This window comes from Staurois parvus, unplaced genomic scaffold, assembly GCF_062004578.1.
Source record: "Staurois parvus isolate SC_StPar_1 unplaced genomic scaffold, SC_StPar_1.0 ptg000721l, whole genome shotgun sequence".
Classification (NCBI taxonomy): Eukaryota; Metazoa; Chordata; class Amphibia; order Anura; family Ranidae; genus Staurois; species Staurois parvus.
In genome coordinates, this window is record NW_028318517.1 from 3,345,932 (window position 1) to 3,360,458 (window position 14,527).

Here is a 14,527-nt window from a genome sequence, read left to right on the forward strand (position 1 = left end):
GTCCCTGGATATGAAAAGCAGTGGTCCCTTTCCTAGAGATGGGTCTAATGATAAGATTCATATGGACATGATAAGGGGACTGTGTTTAGGAGAGAAGACATCTTTTTCTTGGTTTTCAACTTGCCCGAGCTGGGACTATAAATACATGAAATCTGCGGGTGTTCACTGGCTCAGAATGACTGGTTACGCTCCGGAGCCAAGGAATTTTAATCTCCACTCTTTAACCCCCAGCATCTGCCCCGCCAACTTCTACACAAGTATATCCAGCATTACCAAAGACAGAGGATGAGGATTTCCTCAAATCTTTGAGAACAGATAGACCAATACAGCCTCCCATAGAACAAGCAGTGGAGATACAGAGTCCGGATAGTACAGTCTGGGAGGAGGAGGGAGGGGCTGTAGGAGGAAGAGAGGAAGGAGACAGATCAGATGGCGGTCCAGAGGAAGAGAGGAAGGAGACAGATCAGATGGCGGTCCCGAGGAAGAGAGGAAGGAGACAGATCAGATGGAAGTCCCGAGGAAGAGGAAGGAGACAGATCAGATGGCAGTCCCGAGGAAGAGAGGAAGGAGACAGATCAGATGACAGTCCCTAGGAAGAGAGGAAGGAGACAGATCAGATGACAGTCCCGAGGAAGGGAGGAAGGAGACAGATCAGATGGCAGTCCGAGGAAGAGGAAGGAGACAGATCAGATGGCAGTCCTGAGGAAGAGAGGAAGGAGACAGATCAGATGACAGTCCTGAGGAAGAGGAAGGAGACAGATCAGATGGCAGTCCCGAGGAAGAGAGGAAGGAAACAGATCAGATGGCAGTCCCGAGGAAGGAAACAGATCAGATGGCAGTCCCGAGGAAGGAAACAGATCAGATGGCAGTCCCGAGGAAGGAGACAGATCAGATGGCAGTCCTGAGGAAGAGAGGAAGGAAACAGATCAGATGGCAGTCCCGAGGAAGGAGACAGATCAGATGGCAGTCCCGAGGAAGGAGACAGATCAGATGGCAGTCCCGAGGAAGAGAGGAAGGAGACAGATCAGATGGAAGACCCGAGGAAGAGAGGAAGGAGACAGATCAGATGGCAATCATTGTGACAGGTGCGCCTGGGTCCTAGTGCCTGCCTGCCTGTATGCCTTGTCGGGATCCTGCACATGCGCAGATTCATGTGCTGCGGCAATCTTCTCTTTCGCACATTCCCAAACGCAATTCTTTTAGCTGGAAATCCCTTACACTCTGGGACATAAAACCATCCTATACACCACACATCATGTACTACATGTCCTTAAGAACCTCACTACGCAGCACATGACAGCACAAAGGGCAAGCGGTTATCAAGTGATTTTGACATCAACTACAAATTTGGAAGTGAAATATGTAGGTTCAAACTCAGGTCCCCTAGCTATGCTAAATTGTTTGCTATGGATAAACGGTGAAACTGACAACCCACCCGAGGAACATGATTGTGTTCAGGTCATACATGAAGATACCTCTCCCAGAATAGACATACAACACCCATTCCGGAAGCTCTGGACATATTTGTAGATGGTTCTTGTCCCAGACCTTCTGATGATACCTCTATACCAGGGTATGCAGTGGTCCAGTTACCTGACATTGTTCATGAGGCATTACCCCTCACTCACAAATCAGCCCAAGCTGCAGAATTGATTGCACTAACAAGGACTTGTGAACTTTGTGAGAATCAAGATGTAAATGTTTACACAGATTCTAGGTATGCTTTTGGAGTTGTCCATGATTCTGGTAAAATATGGCAGAGAAGGGAATTCTCCACTGCAGATGGAAAAGGAGTATCACATGGGGACCTAATAAACAATCTTTTGGAAGCCATTCATAATCCTAGGTCCATTGCAGGAATTACATGTAAGGCACACACATCTTCCTCTGATTTTGTAGCCAAAGGCAAGGCATTTGCTGATTGCACTGCTAAAAATGCCGCCTACAGCAACACCTCTTGTAAACTCACAAATGTCTATTGGCCATTTTAGATCCACCTATGTTACCGGAACATTCTCTTCTCAAGGAGCTGCAATATACAGAAATGAAGAGGATGTAGCATACTGGCAACAGAAGGAGTTGACATAGACGCAAATGGTCTAATGTCAAAAGGAGGTATACCAGGACTCCCACGTCACAGAGCTCCTCTCATTATAGCGCAGTTCCATGGCATAGGACATCGGGGTTGGCAGGTAGTGAAAGATGAAATAAAGAAAAGATTTTGTGTTCCAAATCTTACTAAGCAGACACAAGAACAAATAGGGCGTGTGTTACATGCATCAGAAACAATGGTGGAAACCCCAATCAGGTTAGACATGATCAGCTATTGCCACCTAGTGGACTATTTGAGGAACTTCAAATTGATTTCACACACATGCCTAATAGTGGACGAGGCAAGTTTCTGCTGGTGATAGTGGATCGCTTTAGTCGCTGGCCTGAAGCATTTGTAACAAAGAGGATGCAAGGAGCGTTGCTAAAATCCTTTACAAAGAAATCATCCCTCGATGGGGATGTCTGGTAAGTATAGACTCAGACAAAGGACCAGCATTTACATCAAAGGTTACACAACAGGTAGCCAAACTGATGAGCATTGACTGGAAGTTCCACATATTCTACCACACAGAGTTCTGGTCAGGTAGGACGGGCAAATAGGACCCTGAAGGAAAAACTAAGGAAGGCAACAGGGGGGGACATTGAAGTGATGGGAAGCGTACTTGCCAGCTGTTCTGGCTGAGATGAGGATGACACCACATAAAGGCACCAAGCTTTCCCCCTTTGAAATTCTTATGGACAGGCCATTCCCCACCCCCTGGACAAGAGGTCCTTTGGTAGTTATGTCAGGTGATTTAGAATTAATCCCGGAAAGATATGTCCAGGAATTGATTAGGGTGCTGAATGGTGTACAGGTAAAACTTGAAAAATGAGAATATGGTGCATTCATTCATTCATTCATTCATTTATTTCAGTGCAGCAACTTAAAAGGTGAAACTAATATATGAGACTCATTCCATGCAAAGCAAGATAGTCCAAGCCGTGATTTGTCATCATTGTGATGATTATGGCTTACAGCTCATGAAAACCCCAAATCCACAATCTCAGAAAATGAGAATATTCCATGCAATCAATAAAACAAGGATTGTACATAGAACAATATTGCACCTCTGAAAAGTAGAAGCTGCATATGTACTCAGTACTTGGTTTGGGCCCCTTTTGCAGCAATTACTGCCTCAATGCGGCGTGGCATGGAAGCTATCAGTCTGTGGCACTGCTGAGGTGTTATGGAAGACCAGGATGCTTCAATAGCAGCCTTCAGCTCTTCTGCATTGTTCCGTCTCATGTCTCTCATCTTTCTCTTGGCAATGTCCCATAGATTCTCTATGGGGTTCAGGTCAGGCGAGTTTGCAGGCTAATCAAGCACAGTAATCCCACGGTCATTGAACCAGGTTTTGGTGCTTTTGGCAGTGTGGGCGGTGCCAAGTTCTGCTGGAAAATGAAGTCAGCCTCCCCATAAAGCTGGCCTGCGGAAGGAAGCATGAAGTGCTCCAAAATCTCCTGGTAGACAGCTGTGGTGACCCTGGACTTAATGAAGCACAGTGGGCCAACACCAGCAGATGACATGACTCCCCAAATCAACACAGACTGTGGAAACTTCACACTGGACTTCAAACATCTTGCAGTGTGTGCCCCTCCATTCTTCCTCCATACTCGGGGTCCTTGTGCCTCTCCATTCTTCCTCCATACTCGGGGTCCTTGGGCCTCTCCATTCTTCCTCCATACTCGGGGTCCTTGGGCCTCTCCATTCTTCCTCCATACTCGGGGTCCTTGTGCCTCTCCATTCTTCCTCCATTCTTGGGGTCCTTGGGCCTCTCCATTCTTCCTCCATACTCGGGGTCCTTGGGCCTCTCCATTCTTCCTCCATACTCGGGGTCCTTGGGCCTCTCCATTCTTCCTCCATACTCGGGGTCCTTGGGCCTCTCCATTCTTCCTCCATACTCGGGGTCCTTGTGCCTCTCCATTCTTCCTCCATTCTTGGGGTCCTTGGGCCTCTCCATTCTTCCTCCATACTCGGGGTCCTTGTGCCTCTCCATTCTTCCTCCATTCTTGGGGTCCTTGGGCCTCTCCATTCTTCCTCCATACTCGAGGTCCTTGTGCCTCTCCATTCTTCCTCTATACTCGGGGTCCTTGGGCCTCTCCATTCTTCCTCCATACTTGGGGTCCTTGGGCCTCTCCATTCTTCCTCCATACTCGGGGTCCTTGGGCCTCTCCATTCTTCCTCCATACTCGGGGTCCTTGGGCCTCTCCATTCTTCTTCAATACTCTGGGTCCTTGGTTTCCAAATGAGATGTTGTTCTCATCAGAAAAGAGGACTTTGGACCACTGAGCAACAGCCAGGTCTGTTTTTCTTTAGCCCAGGTAAGACGCTTCTGACGTTGTTTGTTGTTCAGGAGCGGCTTGACAAGAGGAATACGACATTTGAAGCCCATGTCCAGGATCTGTCTGTGTGGTGGCTCTTGATGCACTGACTCCAGCCTCAGTCCACTCCTTGTGAAAGTCCCCAACACTTTTGAATGGCCTTTTCCTGACAATCCTCTCCAGGTTGCGGTCATCCCTGCTGCTTGTGCACCTTTTTCTTCCACACTTTTCCCTTCCACATAACTTTCTATTAATGTGCTTTGATACAGCACTTTGGGAACATCCAACTTCTTCTGCAATTCCCTTTTGAGGCTTTCCCTCCTTATGGAGGGTGTCAGTGATGGTGTCAGGTCAGCAGTCCTTCCCATGATTGTGATTCCTACTGAACCAGACTGAGAGACCATTTAAAGGCTCAGGAACCCTTTGCAGGTGTTATGGCTGAATGATCTGATTAGAGTGGGACACTTTGAGACGAGAATATTCCACCTTTTCACAATATTCTCATTTTCTGAGATTGTGGATTTGGGGTTTTCATGAGCTGTAAGCCATAATCATCCCAATGATGACAAATCACGGCTTGAACTATCTTGCTTTGCATGGAATGAGTCTCATATATTAGTTTCACCTTTTAAATTGCTACACTGAAATAAATGAAATATTGCACGATATTCTAATTTTTCGAGTTTCACCTGTACATTCTATTATACATTGTATCATTATATACTTTATATTATACATTGTATCTTTCTTTGTCCTTTCTGAGAGAAAAAAATGTCTGTGTTAAAATGGTATATAAATAAATATAATAACCTCTTTCCCGCCCACTTATAGCAGAAATACTGCTACACGGCAGCCGGGGTGCACAAAATCATGTACATACAGTGAGGAACAGAAGTATTTGAACACCCTGCAATTTTGCAAGTTCTCCCACTTCTCCATCATGGAGGGTCTGACATTCACATTGTAGGTGCATTCCCACTCTGAGAGACAGAATTCAGGAAATCACATTGTATGATTTGTAAAGAATGTATTTGTCTTGCACTGCTGAACAGAAGTATTTGAACCCCTGAGAAGATCCGTGTTAATATTTGGTACAGAAGCCTTTGTCTGCAATTACAGAGGTCAGACGTTTCCTGTAGTTCCTGACCAGGTTTGCACTACAACAGGGATTTTGGCCGACTCCTCCACACGGATCTCCTCTAGATCTGTCAGGTTTCGGGGCTGTCGCTGAGCAACACGGAGTTTCAGCTCCCTCCAAAGATGTTCTATTGGATTTAGGTCTGGAGACTGGCTAGGCCACTCCAGAACCTTGATATGCTTCTTACAGAGCCACTCCTTGGTTCTCCTGGCTGTGTGCTTCGGGTCGTTGTCATGTTGGAAGACCCAGCCACGACCCATCTTCAATGCTCTGACTAAGGGAAGGAGGTTGTTGCTCAAAATCTCACAATAAATGGCCCCATTCATCCTCTCCTTAATACAGTGCAGTCGTCCTGTCCCCTTCTCAGAAAAGCACCCCCAAAGCATGATGTTACCACCCCCATGCTTCACAGTAGGGATGGTGTTCTTGGGATGCAACTCATCCTTTTTTTTCCCTCCAAACACGATGAGTGAAGTTTAGACCAAAAACTTCTACTTTGGTCTCATCTGACCACATGACTTTCTCCCATGCCTCCTCTGGATCATCCAGATGGTCATTGGCAACCTTCACACGGGCCTGGACATGTGATGACTTGAGCCGGGGAACCTTCCATGCAATGCATGATTTGAAACCATGACGGCGTAGTGTTCTACCGACAGTGACCTGTGAAACTGTGGTCCCAGCTCTCTTCATGTCATTGACCAGCTCCTCCCTTGTAGTTCTGGGCTACTTCCTCACCTTTCTTATCATCAGTGATACCCCACGAGGTGACATCTTGCATGGAGCCCCAGTCCGAGGGAGACTGACAGTCGTCTTTAGCCTCTTCCATTTTCTAACAATTGCTCCAACAGTTGATCTATTTTCACCAAGCTGCTTGGCAATTGCCCCGTAGCCCTTTCCAGCCTTGTAGAGGTCCACAGTTTTGTCTCTGGTGTCTTTTGACAGCTCTTTGGTCTTGCCCATGGTAGTAGTTGGCGTCTGACTGACTGTGGGGAGGACAGGTGTCTTTATAGAGCTCAGACAGGTGCTACTAAGTTAGATGAATGAGTGGAGTAGAGGTGGACTTTTTAAAGGTACAGTAACAGGTCTTTGAGAGCCAGAATTCTTGCTGTTTCTCAGGGGTTCAAATACTTCTGTTCAGCAGTGCGAGACAAATAAATTCTTTACAAATCATACAATGGGATCTCCTGAATTCTGTCTCTCAGAGTGGGAATGCACCTACAATGTGAATTTCAGATCCCTCCATGATTTCTAAGTGGGAGAACTTGAAAAATCGCAGGGTGTTAAAATACTTCTGTTCCTCACTGTATACATGATTTTGCACTTCTGGGTAGGGGGTGCGCCTGAGCCACACGTGCATGCCCTACTCGTGCCTCCATTGGTGGCCTCAGCTGTCAATCACTGGATCCCAGACAGTGATTCCCTGCTGGCACCCGGTGATTGCTGTGTATCACTGATGGGTGAGAGACCTGTGTATAAACAATAAAGATCTCTCCCCTGTCTGCTCCTGTGCACTGCTTTGCATGGCTCTGCATAGCAGTGTGTGCACAGTGAAACACACACAGACCCCATAGTGAAACAGCACACATTTAACCCTTTGATCGTCCCAGCTATTAACCCCTTCCTGCTCAGTGCCATTAGTACAGAGTCAGTGCTTTTTATTAGCACTGATCACTGTATTGGTGTCACTGGAGATGTCAGTGACACCAAGTCAGTTCCCTCCAGTGCCAGAATGTCTGCCGCAGTCCCGCTATAAGTCACTGACCATTACTAGTATTAAATAAAATAAAAAAATCCCAGTATCTACACCGCCATTTGTAGACGCTATAACTTTCATGTAAGCCAATTAATTTACACGTATTGGGATTATTTTTAGCAAAGACACGGAGCAGGAGACATTTTGGCCAAAATGTATGATGAAATTTGATTTTTTTAGGGAGCTAAATTTCATTTGGGTGCAGCGTTGCATGACCGCGCAATTGTCTGTTAAAGTAACGCAGCGCCGTATTGCAAAAAATGGCCTGGTCGGCGGGGGGGGGGATAAATAAATAAAAATACCTAGATGAAGGTTTGATGTAGGGCAGTGTCAGGGGTAGTGTTTGGGTCAAGGTCAGGGTCAAAGGTCAAATACAAGAGCATCAGTATTATTTTGTGAGGATTTTTATTTTCATGTTGAAATTAGTGTCAGAGTCAGTTAGTGTCAGGATAAAAGTCGCAGCAAAATGCTCCGTATGGTGTGCGGGCTGTACTGCGGGTACAAACAATAACTAACATACATGTGTGGGATCCCTGCCATCACCAGGACCTGGAGGAATGATTTTGGGTTGTTCTTTGGTAGTTGGTTATGGTAGCAGCAAGAAACACACAGCTACATTAAATAAACATGTTTTCTTTACAATTTTAGGTCAGTTTTCCTTTGTTAATAAAAAAAAATCAGGAGATATCCATTACCATTTCCCACCAAATGAAATCCCAATTTGTCCTGAGAACAGCGCGGTATAATCCACCCCGATGTACAAAGTAGGTGTGATGATACGGACGGGTTTACTAACAGGTCAAAGTTGTAAAATTGTGCTTAGGCATTAACATGTGTTTTCCCCTGAGGTGTGACGGGGTTAATGACTGACATCCCTCAGTGTGTGCTGGACTAAGAAGTGCGGGAGAATGATCTCGGGGATTTGGATGGAACCCGGCCTGGCCCAGGAGACCAAGGGAGGGGTCTATGTACCAAGAATTCACTGAGTCCATGTGACCAGGTCCTGGCCTGGCCCAGGAGACCAAGGGAGGGGTCTATGTACCAAGAATTCACTGAGCACGTGTGACCAGATCCCTGCCTGGCCCAGGAGACCAAGGGAGGGGTCTATGTACCAAGAATTCACTGAGTCTGTGTGACCAGATCCTGGCCTGGCCCAGGAGACCAAGGGAGGGGTCTATGTACCAAGAATTCACTGAGCGTATGTGACCAACATTCATCCAGATCCTGGAGGGAATGTAACTCCGGGATTTCCTATGACGGTCGCCTCCATGTACCCCATAATGGGGAACGTTTCCCACAATTCAGTACAATGCACAAATATTGCCACTAGAAGGAACCCAGGAAATCCGAATATAAAATAAAATCCAGCCAACATTCATCCCAACTTGGAGAATGCCAATCACATCTGTTCAGTTATTTGTTTATAAATCACACCTCCAAGTGTGAAATCTCCCACCACAAAATGTACTCAGCCAATCACAGGGCAGGACTCCATTTTTATTCTTCTCCTGCTATCAATGGCCAACCCAGTCCCACACTTCATCCATGTCTTTGGGGGCCTCTCATCTCCTTATCAACTGTTTCTTCCATGATGAAGATCAGCCATGGAGTATATCTGAGGTGTATATCAGGGTGTGCTTCTTCCCCACATGAGAGCTGGGATGTCCAGCAACATTCATCTAGAAGACATTTCCCACACTCAAGGCACTAATACACCTCCAGGGTTGTGTGGGACCCCTGATGTACAGGAAGACAGGACTTCAGTGAGGAACATATCCCTCACTCAGGACAGGAAATTTGCGTCTCCTCTGTGTGAGATCTCTGATGTCTGGAAAGACTGGTCTTCTGTGAAAAACATTTCCCGCACTCAGGACATAAATACGGCTTCTCCCCCGTGTGAGATCTCTGATGTGTGTAAAGATTTGACTTAATTGAAAAACATTTCCCACAGCATGGACAGGAATACGGCTTCTCCCCCGTGTGAGTTCTCTGATGTCTGGCAAGTTCTGATTTTTGTACAAAACATTTTCCACACTCATAACAAGAATATGGTTTCTCCCCCGTGTGAGATCTCTGATGTATATGAAGATTGGACTTCTGCGCAAAACATTTACCGCACTCAAGACAGGAATATGGCTTCTCCCCCATGTGAGATCTCTGATGTCTGTAAAGAGTGGACATCTGGGAAAAACATTTCCCGCACTCAGGACAGGAATATGGCTTCTCACCTGTATGCAGAAACCGATGTATTTCAAGATTGGACTTTTGTGAAAAACATTTCCCGCACTCAGGACACGAAAATGGCTTCTCACCTATGTGAGTTCTTTTATGCACATAAAGACCCGATTTAAAATGGAAACATTTCCCACACTCTGGACAAGAATGTGGTTTTTCCCCCGTGTGAGATCTTATATGTACGTTAAGATGGGATTTAAAATGGAAACCTTTCCTGCACTCAGTACAGGGAAACCTCTTCTCTGTTGGAAGGCCGGCCCGGTCCTGCACAGTCTGAGGTTCCTCAGGATACGAGGAATCCGATGGTCCATCTACACTGGGTGGTGCCGGATGGACATTGGAGGGAGCCGGGTTTTCTCCTGGACTATACTGTGTGATGTCCTCATCTTCTACTTTCCAGTCTGGAGACAAAGTGAGACAATCCTCGGAGGTTTTCCTCATCTCCCGGCCATGGACTAAAATACAAAGACAAAGAGGATTACTAGACAGGAGCTGATTGGTTCCCCCAAACCAGGACTCCGCCCACATCAGGCAGCTTGGTCTCTGAGGAGCTTACAATTCCACCCTCAAGGGAACTAGGAAATGGCTCCTCTGATCTCCTACCAGGTCATTTCTTTATTCATGGACCTTAGTCAGAGAGTGAGGAAACAACCAGAACTGATACATAAATTGTGTCTGCAGCACAGAGAAGGAAGATTATCCGAGAGAAATCCAGGAATACAGGACGGGGAACACAGCTCAGGAAAGTGACCAGGGGATTACAGGCTGATATCACCCAGTCCCCGCCCTACTCTGGACCAATCAGTGAGCAGTATGGGTGGAGGAATGGATTTAGTGTTCATGACCCACCTGTGCTGATCTCTGTAGGAGTGTCCTCCTCTATAAATGTCCCCGTTATTCCATCCTCCTCCATAGACTGCTGATCATCCCTCACATACGCCTCTTCTTCTTCTGCTTTCACCTCAAATTCTATATCGATTGGATCTCCACTCTAAATCAAGGAAATGAGAGAGAATATCACATAAAAAAATTCACACATCACCCCTACAAGTCCATGTTCTAGATGCTCCGTCCCACCAACCTTGTAATAGTGAGGGATGGTGTGACCTTCCTGTGTGGAATCCCGGGAATACAGAGGACGGGGACATCTCTCTGGTGGGTTCCTGGTATTAGGTGGCTCCATCATATCCTTGTGTCCTTCTGAAAACTCCTCCATCACTCCATACTCCTCATCCTCCTCTTTATACTCTTCTTTAACATCAATATTCTCATCCCCGAGGATTCCACTCTGAAAGATATAATAAAACATTCATTGTAACAAACATGCTGTGTATAAATCACAACTACCAATAATTGTCATCATCTACCTGATGATGGTGAGGGATGGTGTGACCTTCCTGTGTGGAATCCCGGGAATACAGAGGACGGGGACATCTCTCTGGTGGGTTCCCATGACTGGATCCATCTGTAGGAAACACACACACTGACTGAATCCATTGTTTCTATGTGTTTATCAGATGATGGGGGATCTAGGTGGATCCTCCGTACTGCTCTCTCCTTTACAATAAAGTCTCCTCTTACCCGGTGATGTGAGGGGCGGCTGATTGTCCATCATGACGTCCTTGTAGAGATCCTTGTGTCCTTCTAAATACTCCCACTCCTCCATGGAGAAATAGACAGTGACACCCTGACACCTTATAGGAACCTGACACACACAATGATACAGTCACCATCCAGACACATCCCTTGTCTGTTACTGGAGAATGTCCCAGAATTCCCGGCACCGCTCACCTCTCCTGTCAGCAGCTCAGTGATCTCTCTGGTGACTTCTAGAATCTTCTTCTTCTTTCTCTCTTCTATCAGGGAGGGAGGTGGAGGCAATGTGATGTCATATGATCTCCAGACTTCACAGGAGGAAAACTCTACATCTGAACACAAAGTAAAATCAAATGATATTCCCAGAATCCTCCTCACCTCTCCATTCAGGTCTCCATGTATTATAGCCCCACTTGACTCTGGATGGAGGGACATTGGGAGGAGGAGCTGTGAGGTCAGTGTGATGTCATAGGATTCTGCCTCTGGATGGAGGGACATTGGGAGGAGGAGCTGTGATGTCAGTGTGATGTCATAGGATTCTCTGACTCTGGATGGAGGGACATTGGGAGGAGGAGCTGTGAGGTCAGTGTGATGTCATAGGACATAGACTCTGGTTGGAGGGACATTGGGAGGAGGAGCTGTGAGGTCAGTGTGATGTCATAGGACATATAGACTCTGGATGGAGGGACATTTGGATGGGGACATTTGAGGGGTCCTCTATATGAGGCTCCTGTATAAACCAAATCCTTGTTCCTGGGTGTGTCCTACCTCTCCTAAACTGAAGAGTGAACTTTGACCTTTACCATCCAGAAATCTGTCCGGAATCTGTGGAAGTAAGCTGTCATGTGATCAGGTGACGTGCGGAGGAACGGAGTGTAAATAGCAGACAATTGTCTCCAGAGCCCCTAATGGTGGGGATGGATTTGGCGGCGTGCTGGTGCCAAGTTTCCTCCCCCCAGGGTCACTGCAGGTGTGGAGAAAAGCTGTGTAAGAGGATATGGAGGAGAGATGAGGAGGAGATCCAGGAATCAGGAGAAAGGTCAGGGCAAGCAACAGACAAGTATGAAGACAAGGCGGTTGGCCGCACAAGCAGTGATGTAGTGTATAAAATCCTTTATTGGAATCCTTTACACACAATGTAGTAACACATGACAGCTCCAGGACAGAGCAGAGGAACAGAAGACGCGTCACACCAATACATGCTTAGTCATTACTGATTCTTATTTGTCCAGAACAGCTTTAAATAACCTGTAACAGCTGATGAGGATTTGTCTGGAATCCGGGATAACAAAGTATACAACAACATGACATCATTAATATCATGACACATAAAGTGACAACAATCCCTGTAATATATGTGGTTCCTCGGACAGGTCACAGATATATGAAATGGAAACCAGCATGATAAGGAAGGATGAGTGACACCTTTTATTTGTTCAGTCCAAGCAGGGAGGTGGAGTCACCCACAATATAATGAGACAATAAATGAAACAATCCTCCATAAAGATGATAACATCCCACCCGGCACTCAGCCCTGGAGGGAGGTGTCTGCAAATGACAAATCCAAATCCTTCCATTTACATAGAACATGAAAGCCTGTATTGGTGTGACGCGTCTTCTGTTCCTCTGTCCTGTCCTGGAGCTGTCATGTTATTACTACATTGTGTGTAAAGGATTCCAATAAAGGATTTTATCTCCTACATCACTGCTTGTGGGGCCAACCGCCTTGTCTTCATACTGCCCGTGACCACAGATCAGGCCGGCACCTACGTGTCTGTGGAGGGGTCATACACATTCCGCACTCACTTACAGACGTCTTTTTGTTTTTCCTTTAAGCCAGCTTTGGGAGCAAAATATATTATCATCAACTCCTCCCCCTGAAGGGGCTCATCTACGTATTATTATTATTATACAGTATTTATATAGCGCCAACAGTTCGCTCAGCGCTGTACATTACAATGTGAGATAGTACATGAGACAATACAGTAACAATACAATACACGAGGGGTTCGAGGGCCCTGATCCTTGGAGCTTACAATCTAGGAGGGAGGGGATAGTGGTACAGGAGGAAGTGGCTGTGGGGGATGGAGTGGTAGGAGGAGTGGAGGAGATCGGCTGTTAGGTGAGGGTGGGGTAGGCTTCCCTGAAGAGGAGGGTTTTCATGGTGCGCCTAAAGGTGAGGAGGGTTGGTGACAGTCTGATGGATTGGGGTAGTGAGTTCCAGAGGATGGTGGAAGCCCTGGAGAAGTCCTGGAGACGGGCATGGGAGGAGACCAGGGAACTGGAGAGTAGGAGGTCTTGTGAGGAGCGGAGAGTATGTTTTGGGTGGTAGATGGATATCAGGTCAGTGATGTAGTTTGGGGCAGTATTATGAACAGCTTTGTACGTCAGTGTTAGTATTTTGAATTTTATGCATTGGGCAATCAGAAGCCAGTGTTACCTCCTCTGCTGCCAGATCCAGGAATGTCTCCTCTCTACTGCCTTATTCATGGAACTTCCTGTCTATACCTGACATCACTTCCTGTCTGTACCCAACATCATTTCCTGTCTGTACCTGATATCACTTCCTGTCTGTATTCCATAGAGACCTCCTGTCTGGGTAGAAGTGAGATCCCCACCTTGTGGAGCTCAGAGAGGTCCAAAATCCCTCCCCCGAGCAGTCATATATTTCTGTCCCCCTTGGTGGGAGTGGAGGTGACCCCTCTATAAGGATCTACAGTCCATACACACCCAGCACAAGGCCGGGGTCACACTACCAGACGCTTCTCGAGGCTGCAGTTCCTCTGAGCTCCACAAGGTGGGGATCTCACTTCTACCCACACAGGAAGTCTCTATAGAAGACAGACAAGAAGTGATGTCAGGGACAGACAGGAAGTGATGTCAGGTACAGGCAGGAAGTAGAGAGGAGCCATTGGTGGAAGTGGCAGCAGAAGAGGTAATAAGATGTTATGTTCTATTTACACCCAGTAACGCCCCCATCATACCCATCCTCTTCCTCCATAGTCATCTCCGTCCTTTTCCTCCATAGTCACGTCCATCCTCTTCCTCCATAGTCACGTCCGTCCTCTTCCTCCATAGTCACGTCCGTCCTCTTCCTCCATAGTCACGTCCGTCCTCTTCCTCCATAGTCACGTCCTTCCTCTTCCTCCATGGTCACGTCCTTCCTCTTCCTCCATAGTCACGTCTGTCCTCTTCCTCCATAGTCACGTCTGTCCTCTTCCCCCATAGTCACGTCTGTCCTCTTCCCCCATAGTCACGTCTGTCCTCTTCCTCCATAGTCACGTCCGTCCTCTTCCTCCATAGTCACGTCTGTCCTCTTCCTCCATAGTCACGTCTGTCCTCTTCCTCCATAGTCACATCCGTCCTCTTCCTCCATAGTCACGTCCGTC

The 14,527-nt window shown here is 46.8% G+C and overlaps 1 protein-coding gene across 1 annotated transcript in view; it reads right to left on the reverse strand.

The window, feature by feature from the left end:
• Positions 1–12,933, reverse strand: part of LOC149445445 (uncharacterized) — a 59,851-nt gene extending 46,918 nt beyond the window's left edge. The window contains 2 exon segments of the mRNA XM_089653842.1: positions 9,105–9,997; positions 12,909–12,933. Coding sequence (XP_089509968.1) covers positions 9,105–9,997; positions 12,909–12,933 — 918 coding nt within the window.
• Positions 12,934–14,527: the final 1,594 nt, after the last annotated feature.